General features: G+C 34.5%; 1 protein-coding gene across 1 annotated transcript in view; it reads right to left on the minus strand.

The window, feature by feature from the left end:
- Nucleotides 1-26975, minus strand: part of LOC113232418 — a 95792-nt gene that overhangs the window by 34038 nt on the left and 34779 nt on the right. Inside the window, exon 2 of the mRNA XM_026467130.1 lies at nucleotides 1768-2494. Within this exon, the coding sequence (XP_026322915.1) occupies nucleotides 1768-2290 (523 nt within the window). The 5' untranslated portion in view covers nucleotides 2291-2494. The remainder of the gene's footprint in view (nucleotides 1-1767; nucleotides 2495-26975) is intronic.

The raw sequence follows: 26975 nt of genomic DNA on the forward strand, positions 1-26975 counted from the left end.
AATTACATAAAGAAAAAAAACTGCTGATCTCTCCTTAAAACAAAAATAGGAAACATGAAATTTTTGAACTTTATTACGATTTTCTTGAATTTTAATACTTCGTATTGCCTCCTCGTGCTTCCATTACTGCGTTTAGGCGGTTTGGCATGCTGTACACCAAGTTCCTTATACGATTTTGGGGAATATTCTCCCATTCCTCTGTGAGAGCAATTTTGAGCTCACGAAGCGTGATTGGGGGAGGGTTTCGTCGTTTTACGCATCTCCCTAGCTCGTCCCAAGCATGCTCGATCGGGTTGATATCCGGGCTGCGCGCTGGCCACTCCATACAAGTAATGTTCATCTCTTGAAGGTAGTCATTTACAATCCTACCTGTATGAGGTCGGGCATTGTCATGCATAAATATAGCATCCTCACCAAAATTGACCATAAATGGACCAACGTATTCATTGAGGACTTCATCTACATATCTTTCGCTAGTTAAAGAGCCGTTTTCTATGATCACCAGCTCTGTGCGACTTTCAGAAGAAATTCCGGCCCACACAAGTACAGACCCACCACCGTAGGCTACTTTTTCTTCGATGCATGCTTGCTTGAATCTTTCCCCTGGTCTTCTATACACTCTGTGTCTTCCATCGTGCTTGTAGAGCATACATTTTGATTCGTCGGAGAACATAACTTTCGACCAATCTTCAATACTCCAATTTACGTGGTTCTGGGCATATCTTAGTCTTGAAATACGATGCCCCCGCTCCAGTTTAGGGCCGTTTGCAGGTCTAAGGGGTTTTAAGTTAGATTCAGCAAGCCGACGTCTTACTGTCCATGCACTTGGGTTACTTCCTCCGAGGCGTCGAAACTGATTTGTGAGTTCAGCTCCTGTGAGAAAGCGATTTCGAAGCATGGTGTTCACCAAGTATCGGTCTTCTCGTGCTGTGGTACACCTAGTTCTGCCCGTTCCTGGTCTGCGTAGGTTAGAACCAGTTTCTTCGTAACGTCTGAGAACTCTTTGTACTGTTGACAGCGACACACCGACAGTCCTGGCTGTATCGCGCTGACTCCGGCCAGTTTCCACCAATGTAAGTATTCTGGTGCATTCTTCAAGTGTAAGCGACATGATTTCAACTTAAATAATGAATATTAAGCACTATCAACATGGTTTATGTACCCACATAAATGACAGATTACAAACAAAAGCAAAAACAAATGCTGTAATTTCGTAGTTCCATCTTCGAAAGTGTTCCCTTTTCATATTTGATTTTTTTATGATATAACTTTACAATAACTAAAAAGTTTTAATACCTTCATTTAAGGAGTATTAAATTGTCTATTAAATACAATTTATTGCATTAACCTAGCATTTTTAGTTTCCGAGATTTTTCGGATTCTTTTAGTGACCCGGATTCATTGCTCTCAAGTGTATATATGTATCGTTTTAAAAGGAATGCAAGAACAAAATGACCTATTTATGGTACAGCTTTAAAATTGCTAAGTGGTTTCTAACCTAAGCGAGCAAAAATCGAACGCTTGAATCACATGACGCTTGTACATCACGCGAAATATTACGTAAATAGATTCCATGTACACGATATCAGGAAGTATTTTTTAAGGTAACATGTACAGAGCATGCATTTGGTTACATGCTAAATGCTTCAAAACACGAAAGCATAGTGCTAAATATAACTTGATTTATGTATTTTGATTCCAATATTTCGTAATACCGAATAACAACTTAATACGAATCGTGAGTAAGATAGCTTATGTCGGACTTACCTGATTCTTCATCGTCGTTAATCTCGTTTTCTTCATCAAGCGACCTATCCATGTCCGAGCTTCCAGTGAGGTAGATGATATTCGCCTCGTTGCTGTACTTCCTCACATCAACGTTATTCTTCTTGAAGCACACACCGTCACCAATGTTTATATCACCCGAGTACTCAAGCTTCTCATCCAAATATGAATAAACATTATTCTGTACACAGCTCACTGACGGATGCACCGTACACTTGTTCAATAAGTTATCCCATAAAGAGTTACCAGTTCTAAATGTTCCATTTTTATACACATCACTAAAGAACGACCTACCAGCTATGGCTTCAACTATTTTCATTCGCCTAGGTATATCGTCTTCAATTTTTGTTTCGTTAATTTCACTAGATTGAACTATGTGAATGTTCGATATTAACACTATGAATAAGATTATTCTTCTCAAATCGATTTTGGATATCGATTTCATTCGATTTTCTATTCGATTTCGGCTCTGTGCCGAGCACTCATTTCGGTTTAGCGTCGCCATCGTCAAATCATTACTGCACGAAAACAATACCTTTGTCTACTTATATGTTTTTTTTTAAAAACAAAGGGCGTTGTTACCGTGGCCGGTCACACATGTTAATTTCATTCTTTACTTGTTAAAATATGAATTTTAATAAATCGAAAGTTGTGCAAGTGTCTTCGTTGACACTTTGACACTTTACGTCGTCGTAGGTTGTCATGTCATCTGAAACAAAAGAAAGTAAAATTTTAAATTTTTGTTGAAAAGAAAAGTTCTGGAATTGTAATTAGAAACCATTAAATATTAATAAGATACGAAGTGAAAGCTGTTGTAAATGTAAATTTTTGTGCCAAAGATTTTGAAAACAGCCGTAAATATAGTTAACTATGGTGTATGAAGTAATTTTATGTGAATACTAAATGATATTATAATTGAATTAGCTGTTGCCCGTGACTTCGACTGCATAATTTTTTACACACATTATGATATTACTATAACAATGATAAATATAAATATTTTGAATGTATAGACGGCATTGAATGTACCTATACACATTGACGGATCTTGTTCCGTTGGAGGCTGTTGACAGTACAATCTGGGTACATTGACTAAACACTATTTGTTTTTTATTTTTTGATTTAACGACCTCGGTGGCCCAACGGGGTGCGATTCCTGGTAGGACCAATTTGGGAAATAAACTTTTCCAAATTGGTACTCATAGTACTGAATTTCGTAGTTTGAGGCAGTTGGTGTGATTGTCTGGCACATTATTATTTTATTCAGGCGGTCATTTGAAAGTTATACAAGACACTTTTGTGTATAACTATGCATTAGTTGCAGACTACTGGAAAACCTTTTTGTAGACAAAATTGCAGTGCTACCTCACCAGATTCCTACGAAATGTAACTCTAGAACATATTACATAAAATTGCCTATGCGAAAAACAATGCTTGCCCCAGGGATTTCTTAATTGTCAACACAAAATACCCATTCAGGGGTAATGTATAAGTTGGTATACGTGGTACAGGACACAATAATTACAATAACGAGTTTTCTTGTACAACAAAACAAAAATTATGTAATAAAAAATATCAATAGCATTAAATTATTTTAAATTATATAAATACCTTAGATAAATACACATTTTATAATATAATACGTATAAAATGGATGGAACAGTGGATAAATAGTTCTCCTTAACTCTCGTCTATTCACTCTCATTTGAAGTGTTTATACATGGCCCTATTAAATTGTGGTTACAAATACAGCTGTCATTACAGGTTGTGCCTAATGTCAATCTGTTATGACCAATGATCTGCCAATGTTGGCAAACATTGGCAGATCGCATTACTTCGCCTTTAAAAAAAACACTTTCTAAAAAACATTTCGAGTACATTGGAATAGTAATTCCCATCACTCGAGTTACGTTGCGACGAAAAACAAAAGAATCACGCAAAGCGTGTTTAAAAGATAAAAACTATACCTAATTCGTTTTACGCAGCTGTATGTTTTATTGTCTTTTTTTAACCGACTTTAAAAAAGGAGGAGGTTCTCAATTTGACTGTATGTTTTTTTGTATGTATGTTACGCGATAACTCCGCTATTTGTGAACCGATTTTCATGATTCTTTTTTTGTTGGAAAGAGGGTACCTCCACAGTGATCCCATTTCATTTTGAAGAAAATCATCCACCTTTAAGGGTGGCTGATGACGCATGAACATTCATTTTTATAAATAACGCCTAAATTTTACTTAAGGAGCAATTATTTTAATGGTTGGTTTTGCTATTCGCCAATTCAAGGCGTTTTTCTCTCAATATACTTTCAGTAGTGAGAACCGTTTTTTATTATCTCCTGTGTCAAGTTCTGCATAGTGGCGAACTAGGCGATATTGCAATAAAACTTGGCAAATAGATGTAATGCCACGTACTTTTGGGGTCGGTTTTTTAGTACTCTGTACTGAGATTATGTGTAATAAATTTATTTCAGATTTTTTATGTGTGCACTGTTTTGAAGTTCTTTACATGTATGGAATTATTATATATTTTTTTGTTAATAAAATAATAAACAACGTGGCAAGAGAGCAGCTTTGCGAGATTTTTAATTTGCGCAAGATCGTTTAAATAGGGCATGGCATCTAGCGCCAAGTAGAAATGTGAGCATTTCTGCGTTCCAGTTTTGAAGGATAAGGGTGCTGGTGAAATCACAGGCACATGGGACTTGTCAACTTAAAGCTCTGAATGGCTCTGCAACTGTTATGGATAGGCGTGTCGCTTACCACCAGGCGTACGACTTGTTCGTCCCGTCACTTGTTATTATAAAAAATAGACTTTTCTGAGCAACTTAGCTCATTTTATAGTTCCCTAAAAATCCACTAGATGGCATTGACCCAGTGTACGTAAATTCCGCATCGCGGTGTTAAATTTTCCGTCGAATGGAAATTACCTCGATCAAATTTTAGAACTGTAAGGGATGTCATTATCGACACCAGGTTATGGTACTATTAATTTGTTTCTAAGAGTCATATCCTGGAAGGAACCTATCTGATTTTGTATTATACCATAAGCACTTTGACCTTCTCTACAGGCAGATTAAAATATGTCTATATGTACAATTACGTAAATAAATATTATGTATACATAACGTGACCATATGTCCCGCTTTTAAGCTTCGTGTCCCGCTGTCCCCAAAATACTTAACAATGTCCCGCTTTGACAAAACAGGACACACGTAATATTTCTTTTTTTAAATGGCGCGAAAGCGTAAAACCAACCACGAGACTACACAAGATTAGCTCTTTTTTCTCAATTTTTGGTCATTGTCAACGTCTTTAGTTCCTTTCTTAAATTTTTCTAATCACTCAACATTTTGTAACTATTTGATACTTGTTTTTTTTTGTTTTTAAAACAATAATAAATATACGGGCGTCCCGCTCTGAGGGACAACAATAATGGTCAAGTTATGTATACACAAATAGTAAACTTCGTAGAGAATAAAAGTCGTTAAAATTGAAAATTAAGATCATTGAGTAATAGCAAAAATACTTTTTAATTTTTTTTCATAATATTAAGTAACGAGATGAACAAGTCCTGATAGTAACATATAGCCTGTCCATAACAGTTGCAGTGCCACTCAGAGATTAAAATCGCAAAGATCTGAGAGGCACTGCCAATGCGCCCGTCACCCTGAGTCATAAGTTGACAAGTCCCATGTGCCTGTAATTTCATCAGCTCCCTTATCCTTCAAAATCGGAACACAGTAATGTTGACATTACTGCTTGGCGGCAGAAATAGGTACGGTGACAGTACTTCCCTGGACGAACTCTTTCACAAGAAGCTCTATAGCTACTATTACTTAAAACCAAATGTTTAATGTATAGAACACCAAGTTTTATGAATATTCACCAGCTTTCGCTACAAGAGGGAAATTTCGCTACATCTAAAGGGAAATCATTGGCATCATTCTAAGAACTATACCCCAAGTCATGACCTTCGATAACATTTCCTACTTTTCACTTTTAGTTTTAGAACTGGGAATTTCATAGTTTGTGACCAGGCAATTAAAGTGTACTATGAGTACCATAGCATCGGATTTCACTACGGGGCCCCAGAACACTAATTTACAAAAGTTCATTTCTCATATTGGTTCTACCGAGAATCAAGCCTGGGACCAACACACCAGCTTACACAGAGCAATCGGTTGAGCCGAGATTGTTATAAAAGGGTTGAAATTATTAACCTCTGTGATGCTGGTTCAACCGGTCTAGATACCGGATATAGTGACATTGCGTACACGCAGATCACACAGGCTGTCTAGCATAGAGCTGAAATGTTTTATCAGGATACAGTATTTACATAAAAGGAAAATACTTACTTACTTATTTTATACTTACTTATTTTGTAACAAATATTTGAATATAAAAGTCTTTTTACATCACGTACATATCGTCGGATTTGGCACGAATGAGCGTAACTTTTCTTGTTTTTAATAATATTTCTTTGTTTTTACAAGCACTTACAATATCACGGGGATAGGGGACCCTGTATCTACTGCGTCACGTGAACTTTGCATAAGTTCATTATTAACAAACAGATCAAATAAACAAGAAGGAGAATTCTTTTGATCTGGTTGTACTCGAACCCGCCTTTGTTGCTTTACCGTGGTTACCGCTTTTACCAGTTGAGCTAATGGTAGTAAAAACATCGTGCTATTTAATAAAATAAATATTTAGCATAAGGTGTTGATAATTTTACTATGTGTATTATTTGGAGTATTGTTTCTGGCGTAATAATAATAAAAATATTTTTTTTTTTTCATATAAATATACTGATTAATATAATGAGTGTTATTTTTATATATTTCATATATATAAAACTAACAATCATTTTACAGGTTTGAATTACAAAGATGCTAGCCAATTTCAAAAATTTTAAGAGAACCGAGTGTTAGTAAAAATGTTGATTGACCAATGTAACGAGATTGTCTTATTTTAATAAATGCCCAATGAAAGCAGACAATTTGTATAAGAGTCCAGTTTGTCTCTGTCTCAGATTAGTTTGGAAAAAAAAGAAAAAATATAAGAAAACATTATAATTTAGAAAACAATGTCTATAAGATTCCATTCGATTTTATTTCAAATTAGATTCCAATAAGAATACAAAAAGCGGAAAAAAATATTTTCTTTGTACAAAGATAAAGCACAGATTGGTATTTCGTAGACAGTATTTTACTGTCGTCGTTGTCGAGAAATAAAACAAAAAAAAGACGCGAAAGAATTGGGAACGTGACCATAAATTTAAGCCAGATGAAAGCTTAGGAGAATAGAATGTATTCGAACATCATTTCGGATTAACATTTTTGTAGTATTTTTTAGCTTTCAAGTGTCCCACTGTACAGTATTCCCTAAAGTCCCCTACCTATCTGGCAGAAAAATAGCGCTGTAATTTGTTAAGGTCTACTTTAACCCCATGCCATAGCGCAAAGGATTTTGTTTTAATGATACCAAGTGATGGGACGAACAAGTCGTGCGCCTGGTGGTTAGCGACACTCCTGTCTATAACAGTTGCAGTGCCTTTCAGAGCCACCCGTCACCCTGTGACATAAGTTGCCAAGTTCTATGTGTCTGTAATTTCACAAGCAATTAGAACATTTACTACCATATACCACACAATTAATGAGATACACCCACAAAATATTGAGGTTGCATGTGGCTAGTAGCAAATCTTTTTTATAATATCAAGTGACGGGATGAACAAGTGATTCGCTCAGTGGTAAGCGACGCAGACCCGTTGTTGCATACAACTGATACAAGTAGACACTTGTATCAGTTGTAGTGCAACCATCGAGTATATAACCAGAAATAGAGACGAAATAAGGGCCTTCCATCCCTGGCAACTCATCAGGCAAATGGGCCTTACATCACTTTTAAATATCAACTCGTTTGTGATGAAATTATAAGTTAGAAAGCTGAAATAGTACAGCGCCAACCACTGACTTGTGTGTACGTCTCCGTATATTCCAAAAATATTCTGTATTTATTGTAATAAGGATAATATATCTAACAATGAGGGACTGTTCCATTCGGTGCTGTGAGAAAAACAGCAAAAATCTAATTACAAAACAAACGGAATCACATTTCGTCGTTAATTAAATATTAAATATGTAATTTTTCAATTTTTGTTCATTATACTAAAACTCAAGTTAAACCAGTCGGTTTGAAGTGAAACAATTGACGACACCCGTCAAATGTTTCGAATTCGGTCTGGCCAATCGGAGCGCAGTCGTCACCGTAAAGATGTAGCAAAATAGCTTTTAAACAACTAAAATGACATTTCGTCCTTATATCTGGTTATATACTCAATGAGAGCAACTCAGAGCTTAAAATTACAAAAATCTCAAGAACACTAACACTGTACGCATCGCCCTTTGACATAAAATTTATAAGATCTACGTGCCTGTAGTTTCTCCAGCACTACCCTTCAACACCGAAACGCAGTAATGCTCACATTACTGCTTGACGGCAGAAATACGTAAGTCATTAAGTAAAATTATTTTTGTTACTAAGTTTATTTTCATTGGAATTACAACGTGTCAGGTTTCATTGAAGTCGGTTAATGGGCTATGAGTGAAATTCAATAAATTGGATCCGTCTGATAATTTGCTGCATTTAGAGGTGGAATATTTTCTTCAGTTTAAATGGGAACACTGCCGACCTTCCTCCCTTTCCAACAAAAAAAGAATCATTGAAATCAATTCACAAATGACGGAGTAATCTCGTAACATACACACACAAAAAAATACAGTTGAATTGAAAACCTAGTTAATGAGTGGTTACAGCATTGATACAAACGCGTGATTGTTTCGATGCAAACGCTCGACTGTATCGCTTATTGTATAATTATTTATGTACGAAAAATCTGTATATGTTTATGCACATTATTTTGTTTTGTTAAATGTGATTTGAAAAGTGAAATTAATAAATGCATTAAATAAACAAATTAGTTAATTAATTTTAAACGTGAATCGCATTTGTATTGCGTTTCCGTCGTGCTGCTACAAGACGCCGTGTGTAACCGCTCTTAGGAAATGTTATAACGTGACCTTTGGGTTGGCACAGTACATAGAGCTGACATAGTTGGTATGTTTACAATAAACTAAACTGTAGTAAACAGACCACGGAGTTGATTCGTTTGTACGTCGTTTCCACAGAGATATTAGAGTCTAAATGTGCTATACCGTTGTTATTGCTTTGAAGAAGTGTAAACGCATGTAAATGTAAGCTTTTAGTAGAAAGGGAATTTAAATTTTCAAGGTTATCTGTTGGAAATGGAAATATGTTTGAATCGTTTGTTTATTTATTTATTTATATTCACCAACACTTAAATACATTCGCCAGGGTATTACAGTTAAAATGCTTAATCAATTATCGGTGAACATGCCATGATATGAGTATGAAAGCTATGACAATTATTATTAATTTACTGTAACAAATTACATTATAAAATAAATGTAATACACATTACAAATAACATTCTGTTACGTGCCAAAAATTCCAATATTGACTTCCTGAAGCGAGGCAATGAGATTGCGAAGATATCCATTTCGAGAGGTTTAGCACTTACCGAGGATACTTTTGCGCAATGGGGTGAAAAAGATTTACGTCGTACCTACGTGACATCATAATGATAAATTATATGGTGAGTAATTACATAGTTCATGAACGTGTAAATTATAAATATTTGTTGTGAACGCAATTAGTGACCTAACTACGCGAAGCAGTCACAAAACGGTCGTTAAGGGCACATCGCATTAATGCCGGGGTTTCTATTTTGAACCAATCAACTAACATCACATGAATGTCATCCCTACTACCTACTTAACGGGTTTTTTGTACAAATTAATAAAGGTCAAAAAGACCGTTCACTTTTAAATTGTTTTTCCGTAATTATAACTTTTTATAAAAAATAAACGGGCCCCTAAAGTTTGCTTACCGGCTTTATTATGTGAAAGTGCGCGAAACCGGATCCATCCGTAGTTCGCCACCATTACTTACAGGCGGAAAATTTCCTTCAAATTTAAATGAGACCAATACTGAGGTACCCTTTTTCTAACAAAAAAAGAATCACCAAAATCGGTTTACAATCACGTAACATACATGTTAAAAAATGAGAACCTTCTTTCTTTGAAGTCGGTTAAAAAGGAAATGCTTCTATTAACGATTACCCCACACTACTTCTGTAATTTAGCTACCAATTGCTATTATTTAACAGAAAACAACAAATTGTCTTTGATTTCATGGGGTCGTCGAGATCCTCTACTTCTTCTGCCTGAGCTGACTCAGGCACTTTGTAAAAATTGTTATTCATATGAAAAATTAAACCTCTCGGATTACTGACATAATGAGAGAGATTAAGGTACAAGTTAGTAGTTCTAGAACTCAACATGAAACAGTTCGTCCAGGGCAGTACTGCTACTGTATCTACTTATGCCGCCAGGCAGTAATTTAAACATTACTGCGATGCGGTGTTGAGGAAACTACAGGCACATAGGGCTTGTCAACTTTGTGTCGAAGGGTGATGGATGCAGTGTCAGTGCTTTTTTATTATTATACCAAGTAACGAACAACACGAACAAGGACGAACAAGTCGTGCGCCTATAAAAGCGATACGCCTGTCCATTTCTTCAAAGGTGTTGTAAGCGGGCCATAAACCTTTATAAAAAAATGATTGGTTAAAATTTAAACGGTACTTGGCCACTTCTATTCTATCTCTTTGGTTTTTGTTTTGTAGCGTTTGTGTGGCTTTCATTCCAGTTTGTTGTCATAAATTGTTAACGAAATATACTCAGATAACAAAACAAATATGCATTAAATATTGGTCGTGTTTCATTATTATTTTATTTACTCGTAGAAAAGTATTGTGTAATTTTTTTTGTAAAAAAGAAACGGACCTCAAAGGGTTGTGGAATTCATTTCATCACAACATCTATATGCCAAGTTTTATTGACATCGGTTACCGGAAAATGCGCTAAACCGGATTCATCCCCTAGTTTGCCACCCTTAGAGGTGGAATATATCCTATAGATATATATATATAGGATATATTTATAGGATATATATATCCTATAAATATATCCTATATAGCCTATATATATAGAGAATACTGAGGTACTCTCTTTCCAACAAAAAAAGAATTATCAAAATCGTTTCTCAAATGCCGATGTGAGTTATCGCGTATCATACATACAAAAAAAAGGATACAGTTGAATTGAGAACATCCTCTTTTTTATTTTGAAGTTGGTTAAAAGTGTCGTACCTATTACTTAGGTACTAAAAAATCTGTTTGAAAAAGTCAAATGGTGCCTCATGTGGTAATATGGGAAAGCGGCAATAGTTCGTATCAACAAGTTTTAATATTCTGATTGCAGACGAGAGACGGAATATACGAAATTCCGTTTTCTCCGTCTTCAAAAATATATCTATGTCACCCATATGTCATCTTACATTGTTATTGCTATTTTTTTAATTTTTGCGCTAACTTTAGAAAAGTTACGTTAGTTACTCAGTAAGAAGTTTTTAATTAAGAAACCAAAATATATTCCAAAAAAAGTTTTTTTTTAACCTTAAAGTCACGTATCTATCAAACCGCTCGTATATTTTGGTAACGACAACACATGTACATATATAATTTACAGCTCCTTGACCTTTTTATAGCTTTTTTTGCTTAATAATAATAATGACGAACACACTCAACATAGCCCCGCACTAGGGAAACCATGTGTCGCGAGTCCCATGGACCACACATTAACACATAAAATAAAAATGTTTATATCACTAAAAAAAGTGGTACCTCCTATTAAGCTAATCAAGGCTGTGTCTGGAGGCTCCGCTCTTCCATAGCTATAAATGCATACTTAACATTTTTAACTTATACTTAATTTAGTGTTTAATTTTTACATTTCCAAACATCGTCAAAACAAACAACATTTTTTTTTTAACAATTTTCAAACTTCTTAACTTCTAATTTTAAATTTTAAATTTAATTTGAATCTTAAAACGTATGTGTGTGGTGGTGTATGTTTTATCCTGTTGCCATAGATTAGGAAACTAGTGTTCTTAAAGCAAGTGTTCTAATAGATCGTCGGTTTCCTCATACGATTTCGACTGTAGCCATTTTGATATAACTTTTTTGCAGTCTCTTTAACTTTTGGCGAATATACATATATTAACCACAAATTACGTTATTGTGTGGTCCATGGCACCCGCTTCAAGTAAATGTAGATCATACAAATATTTCTTCCGGCCCGGGAATCCAATCCGGGACCTCTGCGTGGCAGTCCGGCATGGTAACCATTCGGCCACGGAGGCAGTTAAGTTAGTTATACTTTACAGCTCCTTGACCTTTTTATACCTGCACACTTTTTGACGTTTATCTTGGTCTCCCTCTTTTTCTTCTATCTTCTCCTCAATTAAAACTCTCTAATTTCGTCGCTACGTAATCGATGTCCAAATATTTTCCCTTCTGTTCTCTATGTCTTTAACAGGACTCTCTTCTCGAACCCTTTATTAAAACATCTTCAGTTGATTTGTTCTCAATCAATTTAAACCTATAGATAAATTCTATTCTTATTTCATGAAAACCATGTCAGTAATAAAGATAACTGTTCAACAATGCGTCTTACAACATTTTTCATCTTTTAGCTATGTGAAAACTGACATAGGAAGTCAACATAAACAATTAAACAATAAGCCATAAATAAGTGTTCGTAATTTGAAAAATGTTGACATTTCATACATAATAAAACAAGTGTTTTAAGGTTGGAGAAATATATATTTTTTTATTACGGAAATGGTCTGGCCTTACTTTAGATGCTAATTTTTGGGGTAGGTCCAGGAATAAATGTTTATGGTCAAGGTGTTTCAGATTCTGGCTCAAAAGCTAGCTAATTTCGAAATTTTATGAAAAACCATGACTCCATTCGTATCTACCATATTTATTATATAAAATATGGCTCGGAAATTCTCAGAAACAAAACTGTCTTTACAGGTCCCATAGTCACGGTGGCTACGGGACCTGTAAATGGTCTGAAACGTTGGTTTTCGAAAAGCTGCTCAAAAAAATAGTTTTATTTCCTATGTGTAGTTTCCCAACCTAAGAACTCGATAAATTCTATCTTGTTCTCATTTCTCGTTCTATCGTGCACTCAGGTAAGCCAATAGAGATATCGTATATATTGTCAAATATCAGAAGCGGTCAGGTACTTCAGTCCATATAATATACTAGCCCTATATACCCTTACGTTGTCGGTCGGTTTCAGATTGCGAGGAATGCTTATGCTCTTCGGTGGCATAGCGATTACTACGGGCGCTTGATGAGGAGGTTCCAGATTCGATTTCCGATTTAAGCCAATTTATGAAATTTTTAAGTTGATTCTGGTTAGGATATTCTGGGTATTGCCCTCAGAGTTATCGGTACTCTGATTAAAACTACGAGAATTTATGAAGTACGCAATTCACCTGTATTTTTTTTTGTTAAATCGATATTGATGATTCTTTTTTTGTTGGAAAGAGGGTACCTCAGTATTGGTTCCATTTAAATTTGAAGTAAATATTTCACCTCCAAGTGTGGCAAACTAGGGGATGAATCCGGTTTCGAGCACTTTCCGGTAACCGATTTCAATAAAACTCCGCAAATAGATGTAATTCCACGAACTTTTGAAGTCGATATTTTTAGTACTCTGTGCTGAGACTATCAAATCATCTGAATGTCGAATTGAATTCAACTGAAAAAAATTTCTTTTCGCTACTTTTTAAAGAAATGTCAGCTCGTTCCATTGCGTTTTTATTTGTATTTCACATACTTCCAGCGGTACACCATTAACAGCGTCTTAAATTATTGCTTCATGTATTCAAGCACAAGACATTGGGAACAAAATGTGGCAAGTAAGTTATTTCCAACGAAATGATGAATGACGATTAATGGATGATGACTATTGATGACACTCGTAACTGCACGTTAATAATCAATGGTCAGATTTATTGGTAGAGACCACTGATCATCAACAGGGAATGTTTAAATCGATCAATTAAAAAAAATTAATGGCGGCTAGCTCCAGTGGTGGAAGGCGCTTTGAGTGTTTGACATTGACAGGTATGAGCGGGCACAAGGGCGATTTTGATATCAATGTATGTAATGTGTTTTGGAGGGTATTTTTATCGTGATCATAATAAAAGTGTGTCGGCAATCTTTGTTTTGTTTCAAAAGTTCACGCAATAAATAAATCACACACTCATAGCCCCACACTAGGTAAACCCTGTGTCGCGGGTGCTATGGATACACACATAGACAAGCACAAATTATACCCAAACTCACGAGACAAATAAAACACTATAAACGCACTCAGTAAGTATATTTCTATTTTTACAATATTTATATGTAGTATTGCAATATTTTGATCTATATAACACACAGCTGTGACACACAATGAACACATGCACAAGTATTTACATAGTTTATTTTATTCTATTTTATTTTGCGACACACACGTATATCATTCATTTCGACTTAGGGCTCATTGAAAACCAGCGCCACAGTCCAGTTATGGCTGTGGCATAAGTTGAATGATGTTCTTTTGCGTACGCCATAGCTGCACAAATGACAGTACAAATTTGTAGTCTTTGTTTATATTTTGTTTATTACTTTTCGTCTGTTTTGCTTTATTTTACGTTGTTTTGTTTGTCTAAGTATGATTAATCTATTGTTTGAATCTATGTGTTGTGGCGTTGCAATAAATGTCTATTCTATTCATTGACTTACAATTATATGGACGTCGGGTCCGCGCTAAAAAGTGTCCGAACTTATAGGGCGTTAAAATGGTATACAGAGCGTCATTCACGCTTTAGTCTTCGTTTGTTCGACTGACAGCGAAGCAAGCAAAATTAGACAGTATTCTATTCTAGAAATAAATGTAGGCCGTACACATATTTCTCTCGGCCCTGGGAATTTAGTACCAGTAGAGCTCCTTGTGAAAGAGTTCGTCCAGGGTAGTACTGCTACCTTATCTGTTTAATGTCAGCATTACTGTGTTCCGGTTTTGAAGGGTAAGGGTACTGGCGAAATTACAGGCAAATGGCACTTATCAGCTTATGTCTCAGGGTGTCGGGCGCAGTGGCAGTGCCCCTCAACCTTTGCAATTTAAAGCTCTGAGTGGCAGTGATACTGTTATGGAAAGGCGTGTAGCTTACCATCAGGCACACGACTTGTTCGTCCCGTCATTTGATATTTAAAAAAAAGGAATCGAACCCGGGACCTCTGCGTGGCAGACCAGCATGGTAACCGTTCGGCCACGAAGGCAGTTAACGTCAAGTTAGTTTGAGGAAGTAATTTCATAAATAGGTATTTGAACAGCAATTCTCCACATTTATGTAAGCAAATTACAGCTGTAAATAAAACTCAGTTATAGTAGTTCCTTTAAACACTTTTCTTGCTCTCTCTGAGCAATATAACTCGTCGAGACTGGTTACTTGGTCACTGGTTTGACCAACAGACATACTTAAGAAGCGCATTTGTATGAATCCTACCACTTTTCTTCAAGGAAGTTCTGTTAAAATATGCAAGAGGACTATTACTTATGTTCTACGTCATGTCATTGGAAAGAAGGCTATTGTTAATTATTAGTTAACTATATGTATTTTCTTACTTAGACAGGATATAATCGTTAAGTGTGCCCAGGTGATTATTCCGTAAGCACCCTTACCTTTCAAAAGTGGAACGCAGTAATGCTCGTATTAGTAATTGCTTGGTGACAGCATATAACTAACAAGTATTTTATAGCCGTAGTGTACTTTGAAGAAAAATGTTTTGTTTTGTTTTGTTTTGATATTTTGACGTTTTTATTTCAGAGGGAGATATTATGAATTTATATGTATTACTTGAATATTATACTGCAAAATTTTATAGCACAACTACTTTTGTTACTTTTAGTTTATTACGTGAAAATCATTGACTTACAAATAAATGGACGACGGGTCTAATACACAAACCACGAAAAAAATGTCCCAAGTCAACCTATTTAAACGTAGTGACATGTAAAGGAATATGAAAAAGCTAAAACGTTGAATTTAAATTGTAATGTCATCGCAGTACTGTCTAATTTTGCTTGCTTCGCTGTCAGTCGAACAAACGAAGACTAAAGCGTGAATGACGCTCTGTATACGATTTTAACGCCCTATAAGTTCGGACACTTTTTAGCGAGGACCCGACGTCCATATAATTGTAAGTCAATGGTGAAAATAGAACATCTAACTTTCCCGTACGAATGAAATTAGTATATAATTTTTTTCTGCTTAACTAGGAGAGTTATTTGTAATTTCAGATATGTAAAATTATGTAACTGCACGATATTGGCCAACCTTCATAGAGAAGCGGCACACTAAGAAGAAGATTATTTAATTGACGAAACTATATAATAAAACGCATCCTTGGTGTATGTAATAAGATCACATCTGCTAAATGATAATTTCAGAAGAGAGATTTAATGAGTCGACAAACAAAAATATATATAAATAATAATAATTTGTTTCTGGCAGTTCGTATTATTTTTGTGGCTTTATTATCCTGAAGCATTGTACCGTAAGCCAGTGATACGATAAGAAGAAGAAGATCCTCCTAAGGACCCGTGTACATGAAGATGTACATAAAATGTGTACTATTCAGACCCAGACATCATTATTCCTATGATCACGTAAACGTGCAGTGCCTGAGGGCATACTACCTCTATATATCATTTAATACATTTAATTGATTTTATATAATAATTGTAAAATTGATTTTATTGATTACCATGATGTTTTACTAACATTTATTTTTAAAGTTTTGTCTCTAGTTGTTATAATTAATAATACAAAGATCGAACACGAATTTTTCTAAATTCAGTGCCATCAAAATGTCAGCTGTCGGATCGTCTCGTAGAAGCCTCTGGTGACCACAAGGCTGTCAGCTATTTCCGCCAATAATATGTTTAGCAATTCAAAGGGGAAATGTTGGTACCCTTCTGGGCACGATGCCCCAGGGTACGGCCCTCGAGGAATTATTTTATTTATAAACTTTCTTGCTTTTTTTATGTATCTAGCTGTTATAAATAGTTTAGATTTTTCATCAAAATACTGTGTAAATATAGTAAAAAATATATAGTAAATAATAGTAAATAAAAAAAAAAAATTCGCTTTAATGTTACTATCGCACTCACACGATTATTGCTGCGTAAACTTCAATGTGCGCTTTCATAGAGGAATGAAAATTATGACTTCCACGCATTTCAAAACCACATTTATTTTGCCATTCAAATAATCTTCTTTTATTTTCCTATTGTATCCAAAAGGAAAGTAGGCTTTGGTGCACAGCCGACTGTCAGTTGTTTGTGTTTCAAACTTAAACATAATGTTTATCCATAAGGATTTTATTACTTCAATTTTCCCACACATCTTAGTGAGAAAAATGTATTCTGAAGAGGTCAGGAATGTACTAGGGGCCCTATTCTGCTAATTTCTTTGAAACCATTGGTAATTTTAATTCCATTGAGATTACATTGCAATTATGATAATATTTGCTATTCTGTTGAAATCTAGTTGCAATGGCAGTTGAGTCCCGGTGGAATGGTAGTGATGGAATATTCATTCATTCAATTACTACTTAACAATCACAGAACAATAAATACAGTAGAAGTGGTTAGTTAGCGTTTATAGGTCTTATAGGTCTCGAAAGACCTATCTGTGCTCAGTCCACAATTTTAGCTTTGTATTGTATGGTTATGTCATTCTCCCTGGAAGGATGCCTTTTTGTGCTATTACTCGTGGCAGTATTTCATGTCAACGGAAAGCCTTATTTTAATAAATTTTAAATTTTTTGTGTATATTAAATGTTTTTATTTGTTACAAGAAACCAAAGTAAAGACCCAGCATTATGATGCCCGTTGTAAGGCTCGTGTGGAAGCTACACCTTTCATTGTCGGAGGAGGCCTGTGCCGAGCACTGTAACTATATAGGCTAACTATTATCACTAAACTTATGTAATACTCCTAAGTATTATTTGTAGCATCTGATGCGTAGTTGTATCAAATGAAATAAATAAACAAACATTTCAACTGGTTTACAATTTTCATTTCTATAACCTCATTTTTCTCACTGCTTCGGTATAGAGAAAACAAAAATATTCCGGAAGCGTACCATAAATTTTAATGACATCAATCAACTATCTCTTCGCTTTGCATGGGAGTCATGCACACACATACACAAAAATTTATATGACAGGTATGTTCGTGCCATTAGAATCCGGTTCAAATGAGACACGCATACGAAATGACGTGAAATGCTACGCGATCACGTCACACGTTGGAAGATATCATCAACTGAGTAAAATTCTTTCACTTGTGTTATAGTAGCTATTTTTTAGTAACTTGTATTTTTGGGAAAATTTAAAAGAAAATTTTATACTTCGCTTTTTTAGAATTAGAAAAAAAAGTAGAGATGCAGTGATCGTAAACCTTTTTCTTCAGACAACAAATTACAGTACACGATAACATTCTGAGAATTGATGACAAATGATGTTTATAATTTTTTTTATGATACCAATTGACGAGACGAAATAATCGTTTGCTTGGTAGTAAGCGGCAGGTGCAGTGCGACTCAGAGTTTTCATCACAAAGATCAGAGGAGCATTGCCACCCGTCACCTGACTGTAATGCTCACTTTACTGCTTGGCGGCACATTTTTTTTACACACACTCATAGTCCCGCACTAGGGAAGTCTTGTATCGCGGGTGCCATGGACACACACAGAGGTACACAACCGCAAATTACACCCAAACTCACCAGAGAAATAGATAATGTGGCAGTATAATATATATGTATATAAATTACTAATAAATAGAAACGACGTGGTAATACGTTTATTATTTCATAAAAAGTTTCCGTTTAATATTTTGTAACCATTATTTCTTTAAGCTTTTTTACAGTGCCAGTTTTTGAAATAGATTAATTATGTAAAGATAAAAAGATTTCATTTAATTTTTAGTGAATATTACGAGTAAAAGAAATATAAAAAATTATATTTATTTAGTGACTTTCATTTCACGATATTTATTAAATTATTTTGCTTACAAAATAATAATAATAAATATCTTTATTTTTTTTATCTTCACAATACAAAACAAAGGAACATTACAGAAGGGTTATATATTATTAAATAAGCTGCGAGTCAATACTCCAAGCTTGTTTATTGTTGGAAACTGGAGCACAAACTAAGGAGAGCTTGTGATATGCGTTTTTTAGTATACCAAGTGACGGCATGAACAAGCGTGCGTCTGGTGGCAAGCGACACGCCTGTCACACGCAAACATCTGATGGGCAGTGCCACAGCGCCCGTCACCCTGATATATAAATTAAAAAGTCTCATGTGCATGTAATTTCACCAGCACCCTAACCGTCAAAACGCAGTAATGCTCACATTACTGCTTGGCGGCTGAAATTAAGGTTTCACAAGAAACTTTACTGCTACTAAAGGTCTCCAAGCAACCGACTCCTAGCATAGTCAAGTACGTATTATTGACTGTGAGAGTATTGAGAAATATAGAGGTATAATGACAGAATGAAATGGCGCCTGATAAAAGTCCTTCTGTTACTTGTCTAATGCTAAAACACGAAATATATTTACATTAGATATCGTGAAAAAGAACATCTGTGAACTGTGTGTGAACTATGGTACAGCTGAAATTTTTATCGCGATTTGTAAAAGTCGCAATAATCGAAGCGTAACGAGCGTCGCTTTCTTGGAATCCACTCAATTTGCATAATTACGAATGGAATTACTCTGCCGTTCACTAACCAAAATGCATGAAATTTGAAACTAGAATAAAAATACAATTCAAATTGTGGTGAAGCCCAAAATTTTATTTTTCGTCTGTGACCTGACGTTATTAAGGCATAGGTCACCAAAAATGTGCAGAGATGTGAAAAAGAAAAAAAACTATTTGCACTCGCAAATATGCAGAACTGTGAATAAAGAAAAAGAATGTACATATCACTCTTTTTGTTTATTTATTATTATAAAAAATGGAGGGTTTTTGTAGTTAAAATTTTTACAAGAATTAATTTTTAGCTTAAGTATTTATTTTTATTCTTTTATTGTATTAAGTGACGGGACGAACAAGTCGTGTGCCTGGTGGTAAACTACATGCCAGTCCATAACAGTTGCAGTGCCACTCAGAATTTTGAATTGCAAAGAACTTAGGACCACTGCTATTGCTCCTGTCAGCCTGAGACATAAGTTGACAACCTTCAAAACCGGAACGCATTAATGCTTTATTTACTGCTTGGCGACTGAAATAGGTAAGGTGGCAGTACTTCCCTGGACGAACACTTTCACAAGAAGCTCTACTGCTTCGAAATAATATGTTTTGAGTTTCTTAATTGTTTGCATTATTTATGGTTATTTTTATCGTTTTAACCTGATGGCTCTATAACCAATGCTTAATAAATAAATAAGAAGTAAAGAAAAATAAAAACAACTGCTGCGTTTCGGTAAGGAATTGGCATGCCGTATAATTTACTCCATTTGTTTGTATAACGCCGACTTCAAATTCTAATAAAAATATCACTTGTCCTAGATCGTTGTTCTTGAAATAACTTATTATGTATGTTTTGTTATTTTACGTGCTTTTGTGTGTTAACAGGTACTGTAATAATTGCAAATTTAATTCCGTTGATGTCTTTTATATTGTCAAGATGACGTGCAAGAACGTTCGCAAAAGTGTTTTAACTGGATATATTATAGTATTTATCGTCCGCCATATTGAATTTTATGTCTTATAACAAAGAAGCGTGAGGCACTTCACAAACCAAGACAACATTTTATTACTACAATTAACGATTTCATTTATGACTATTTTACGATACCAAATTACCACCAACAATTTTGTAAAAAATGTAATTATTTAAACAAATATTTAATATCATTTATAAGAGGAAGTTTGAAAGTTTTGGTAATGCAGTAGGAGAAAGGTTGTTTCTTAATTGAAAAGTCGATGGTTCAAATCTCTTGGTGGCATACAAATTCATAACATGAATCTCTCATAATTTTTAAACAAAGATCGAATACTTCGCTTCGATGCGGTTGGATTCGAACCAACGTCTCTCACCAAACCGTGTCAGACGCTATGCTAACTAAGCCACGGATTTTACCAACGGACCTCACGAATTTTTCCATCTGTTTGTTGCAGATATTTGCTTTGGTTTTTTGCTGCCTTCTTTTCCGCAGCGCTATCTGTGAGAAATCTATAAAAGTTTTTCTTCATTCAGCCAGGTACCTTTACGACTACCAGCCGTTGACTAGAGATGTCACTTTAATAATTGTAATTAAGTTTTATTGAATATCAGGAGTGAAGAAAAACTGAGTGTACCTCTTTCCAACAAAAAAAGAATCATCGAAACCGGTTCACAAATGCCAGATTAATCACATAATATAGATACGAAAAAAACACAGTTCAATTGAGAACCTCCACCTTTTCCTTTAGTTATCATTGTTCTGGTATTCATAACAATACCAGAAAATGTCTGTAATAACACAACGAATTCCCTAGTTAGCGACCAGGTAATTATTGTTGGTGTGGTCATCTGGCTTAATATTGTTATTCTTAATAGAAATAATCAACAAGGGCCATCTGTTTACTTAGCCATCTGTGTATTTAGACAATTTTTGTAGACTTCTTTCAAACGCTCCAATAAAACGCCGTATTAATCCAACTGATTTATTAATTATCTATTCCTCCAACAATTTATATTAGAACTTTAAAATATACTCAACAAAATTTGTAACCACAAAATACCGTTATAATTCCTGACCAATCTAACTTGAACATTTGATGAAATACGAATACATAAATTTGTCTTTCACTTATAGACATCGCCTCCTAAATACCTTCTTTTTTCAATTCGCGCCATTTTTTCGCAAGTAGGAAATTTCAAAAGTATTGTCATTGGCTAGTCGAACCCGAATAAAGTGTTCGAACCAATCACAATCAACACCGACGCGCCATTTACACAGTAACATTTCGGAAACCTAATAATATCAATTAACAAACTTTTAAATGAATACATGGAATAAGCTTATTCACCCTTATAATATTTAAATAAATAATTAATGAAAATAATTTTTCAATTTTACGATTATATATTTCTTACACTTTGAAGCAGCTATGATTCGGGTCAAAGACACGAATGTGAAATGTGACTCGTGAATCACTGGCATTTGCTCTGTACTTGTTTCAATGGCCTATGAACTCGGGGCGATGCAAAAACATGATAATAATAATTATGACGATCTCCATGGTCGAGTGGCTTACACACCGGTTTTCATGATGTCGCCATCTCTAAGGTCCCTGGTTCGATCCCCGGCCAGGTCAATATAGCAAATTAAATGTGAAAAAATAAACATTTGGTATTGTACAATTAAATTTACTAATATTTCCATTGACTTACAATAATATGGACGTCGGGTCCGCGCTAAAAAGTGTCCGAACTTATAGGGCGTTAAAATCGTATACAGAGCGTCATTCACGCTCTAGTCTTCGTTTGTTCGACTGACAGCGAAGCAAGCAAAATTAGACAGTACTGCGATGACATTACAATTTAAATTCAACGTTTTAGCTTTTTCATATTCCTTTACATGTCACTACGTTTAAATAGGTTGACTTGGGACATTTTTTCGTGGTTTTTGTATTAGACCCGTCGTCCATTTATTTCTAAGTCAATGAATATTTCATAACGATTATTATATTTACTCAATTTGATTATTTTCATGTGTACATTGTTGTTTATGTCAAATTTAATTTATTTAGTTCCTAATTGTGTAATTTCTACAAATTAGTACAATATGAACTTTAATTTTTTTAACCAAAATTTATTTATAAGTCAATGATCAAAATACATATTTCGATTTTGCTATTCTATTTTATGACGGGCCATGGCAGAATATCAGCCAGGGCTACGTAATTAGCATAGTTCTTAGATGTTGAGTCATGAACCTTTTTGACATGCTTTTTGTTGCTTGTTTGTAGCAACTGTATATATATATTTTAAAATGTTTTTCTTCTTTATTTTCTATTATGTTGCTTATTCTGTATTTATGAAGGATTTATGTAATTTTCTATAATTGTTTCTAATTTATTTTGCATGCACATGTCAAATAAAGCCGATTGTATTTCTGTCTGGGATCCGGGTGTTTGTGGTACCGTTATTGTTTCCGATATCCATAACAAAAGCTCTTTGTATCGAGTTCTTAGGTTTTCGCGATTGTTACACATAGGAAATGAAACTATTGTTCCGGATTTAAATCGCGTATATTGTTTTTTCAAACAAACCGACGTTTCGGGCCCTTACAGGTCCCATGGTCACGGTTGACTAGGTTGACACGGTTGAAAAGCTCTTTGGTTACTTAATGTGGGATGAGGGCAACGTATGTGAGGTAGTCTAATATTTACTTATTTATTTACGATTGCATACATTCTGTTATAAACTTGCAAACATTAGATCATGTGATAAAGACAACGTCTGGAAGGTTAAAATATAAGATTTTCGCGATTGTTTACATTGGAAATAAAACAATTTTTGGGATCTAAACCATGTATATTACTTTTATCAAACAAATCAAAGGTTTGGGTTTTATACCTCTCATAGTTACATCTGACCAAGGTGGTAAAGTAATCAATTGGTTATGTCTAATATTAATGCAATCCACTCTATTCTGGACTATAGTTACAAAAGTTATTCATTTAAACATATTGTTAAAACAAAAAAAATTATTATAATAATTCGAGTTTTTATTGAAGATCAACCCATTTATACGTCCCACTGCTGGACACGGACCTCCTCCCAGGCGAAGGTTTAGGCCATAGTCTACGCTGTATACGCTGTAGTATACGCTGGCCTAATGTGGGTTTGGGGCTTTACATATTTTTGGAGTATTGTGAACCTTCTTCGTAAGTTTCAAATTAAATTTTACACATAAATTCCGAGAAACTCAGAAGTGCGAGACCGGACTCGAACACACGGCCTCTGCTGAAGAGGCTGTAGATCAATGTAGATCATTAGGTTACCATGGCTTATTTTTTTAATTACTAGTAAATAATTAAATTTAGTAAGAAATAATATTGTTACTATAAAGTATTTTACAAGTCGTATTTAGCATATACTGGAATGTTCTTAGGTAAGTTAAAAATAAGGTATTTTAATTAATTAGTTTGTAAGCATGGTTCAAGTTGATGACTTCACCATCTCAGTCAGCCTATGGTAAAGCAGCAGAATGTAGGTTTATTTGAAAAAAAAAAAAACAAATACTCGCGATTTAGACCGAAAACATAGTTCCATTTTCTAAAGATAATATTGTGTGTGTGACGTCACACGATAAAAACGGTCCAAAGTACAAAGTGTCAAGTCTGATGTGCTCTTGACTGTACATAATTTGTTTCACGTAGTTATTATATTTATGACTTTCTTAAGATAAAAGTAGTTATGTACGTAAGATCACATGTGTTTTTATTATACCAAGGTTATGAATTATATATTTGCCACGGTTCCGGCACTATGCAAACTGAAATCGGGAGATGCTGAGCATACGAAGTACATTGGGCTATGAGTGTGTGCGTTATTTATTTATTATTATTTAAAAACTTAGCCTCCAAATTGAATAGAAGGTATTTTATTATTTTTTTAAATCATCCATATAGTAGGCAATGAAAATTAATCTATTTGTCTCATAAATAACCGCTTTATGAGTTTTTTCATTAAATAAAAACATTTTAAAGTAGGTAAAATATGTTAAAAATTAAAATTGAAATTCGACACATTTGTGTTTGCGTAATAAAAGGGAAGAAAGTCTCCAAAACAAATTTCATGTATGAAAATTTGTTAATCACCAATAAGGTTATTTCAAGTTGCTTGGGCCCTTCTCCATATTCCTGTGGAGATATTAATTTTAAAATATTAAAAGATTATAAATAAAACAATACACGACACAATCCGATTAAGAGGCATCAAGCGCAAAAATTCTGCGAAAAAAAGCAAAAGCGCGTCGCACACATGAATAAGCGGAATGGCCGGGAATCTGCGCTCGCGTCGTTCCGCTTTCGAGCAACGCGTGCGCTGCTCTTCGCTAGCCATCTACTTTGTAACGATACTGGATGTGGCTAGTTATTTAAAAGTCTGTGTATTTATTAGACGTGTTTACCAACTTAATCGCCACGTAGAAGATAAATGAGTGCACTAGATGTGGCAGTATTTAATGTGAATACTTTTTAATGTGCATAAATAAATATTACTTTCAATATACATATTCAAGATCTCAATGGTGTTTCGTTTCTTACGTGTCTATAATTATACTTGATTATCGAGATTCACATAGATTATAATTTTTGTAATTATATTTTTATTAAAAGAACAATTAAGTAATTAAAAATTAGATTGATTTTAGCGTCATAAAAATCGGATTAAAAATCAAACTATCTTTTTTTTGACATTTCGTCCTGAGCAAATTGGAACACATTTATAAGCTATTTTGCATTTTTAGGTAGTACATCGCCAGAAAGTTTATAAACTATAAACATTTAATAATAACTTCTTCCATAACTTTGACTTTCTTCTTAGCTTTAGCTTAGGCTCACCTAAGTACTTACTTATGTACAGGCCTCAGCTTATATATTCAATTTGAAGACTACTTTGTATAATACTTGGTATAATAAACTTATATGTGATCATTCGTCAAAAGTGATTTTATATTATGAAAGTCATAAAAATAATACGAATTACTTAAAACAAATTAAGTATATGTGAAATTTTATAACTCTTCTTTTCAAGTATAATAAAATTATCAACTAATTTGAATAAACTTTCTTCACTCCCTCTTCTGAAAAGTGGCCTCATACCACCAACGGTGCGATTAGATGAACTCAACGTATTTCAAATTCTTGAAACAATGACGTATCTAGTTTTTTTCATTCATTATCCGTGGCAACGCAGACCAATCGACTTTTGATTTCGAGAGCACACTCCATTGCAGTGAAATTAATATTCATAACTGAACGATGCGATCTGAAATGGTTCGTGTTTCATATAGAGCCTGTAAGGTATGAAGTAAATAATATTACGTTGTTGAACATCGTGTTGCTAGCAGATTATTTAAAGACCATTATTACTGGAGCAAAAAAGAAGCTAGTCGTGCAGAAAAATAAATAAATATCGATATTTGTGATCTCTTCCACTGAACATACTTTCTTGGAAGAGGTACTTTTAGAATTAGTCGTAAAATTATGGACTTAAGAAAAATATTATTATTGTTTATTTTGTCTCCGTTTGTCTGGAATTTACTACAAATAAAGTTTTCATTGTCTATTAATCATTGACTTACAATTATATGGACGTCGGGTCCGCGCTAAAAAGTGTCCGAACTTACAGGGCGTTAAAATGGTATACAGAGCGTCATTCACGCTTTAGTCTTCGTTTGTTCGACTGACAGCGAAGCAAGCAAAATTAGACAGTACTGCGATGACATTACAATTTAAATTCAACGTTTTAGCTTTTTCATATTCCTTTACATGTCACTAAGTTTAAATAGGTTGACTTGGGACATTTTTTTCGTGGTTTTTGTATTAGACCCGTCGTCCATTTACTTGTAAGCCAATGCTATTAATCCATAATAGGAAGATGTTCTTCCAAGCGCGCTTCATCCAAAGTTAATCATAGTATGGGTATTATTAACTAACTAGAGATGTGGTAGTCCAGTGGGAGAACGGTTGCTTCTCAACCGAGAGCTCGACGGTTCGAATCCCGGTAGTGGCATATACTTATGACTTCAATATCTCTGGTACGTTTTGTGAATGTTTTTGGAACGTTGACTTTTTCACAAACTAAAAGAAACTTCGTATCCACTACTAACAACCTTATATTATATTAGTAACATCATAAACAAAAACTTTTGTTACTAGACTTTTTACAAAACTTATTAAATTTGCCAAAAAGAAACTTTTCAGGTTTTGTTGTACTATCTGACACTTTTTGTATCTGTATTTAGTAGTTAAATGGCCCATTCACTACCTGCATCGCAGTCCGCCACGTATGGCCCATGTATGAAGTCTCGTAAGACGCATTGCAGCATTTACAGGATTA

The sequence above is a fragment of the Hyposmocoma kahamanoa genome, unplaced genomic scaffold (genome assembly GCF_003589595.1).
Source record: "Hyposmocoma kahamanoa isolate Upper Pololo Valley unplaced genomic scaffold, ASM358959v1 76, whole genome shotgun sequence".
Lineage (NCBI taxonomy): Eukaryota > Metazoa > Arthropoda > Insecta > Lepidoptera > Cosmopterigidae > Hyposmocoma > Hyposmocoma kahamanoa.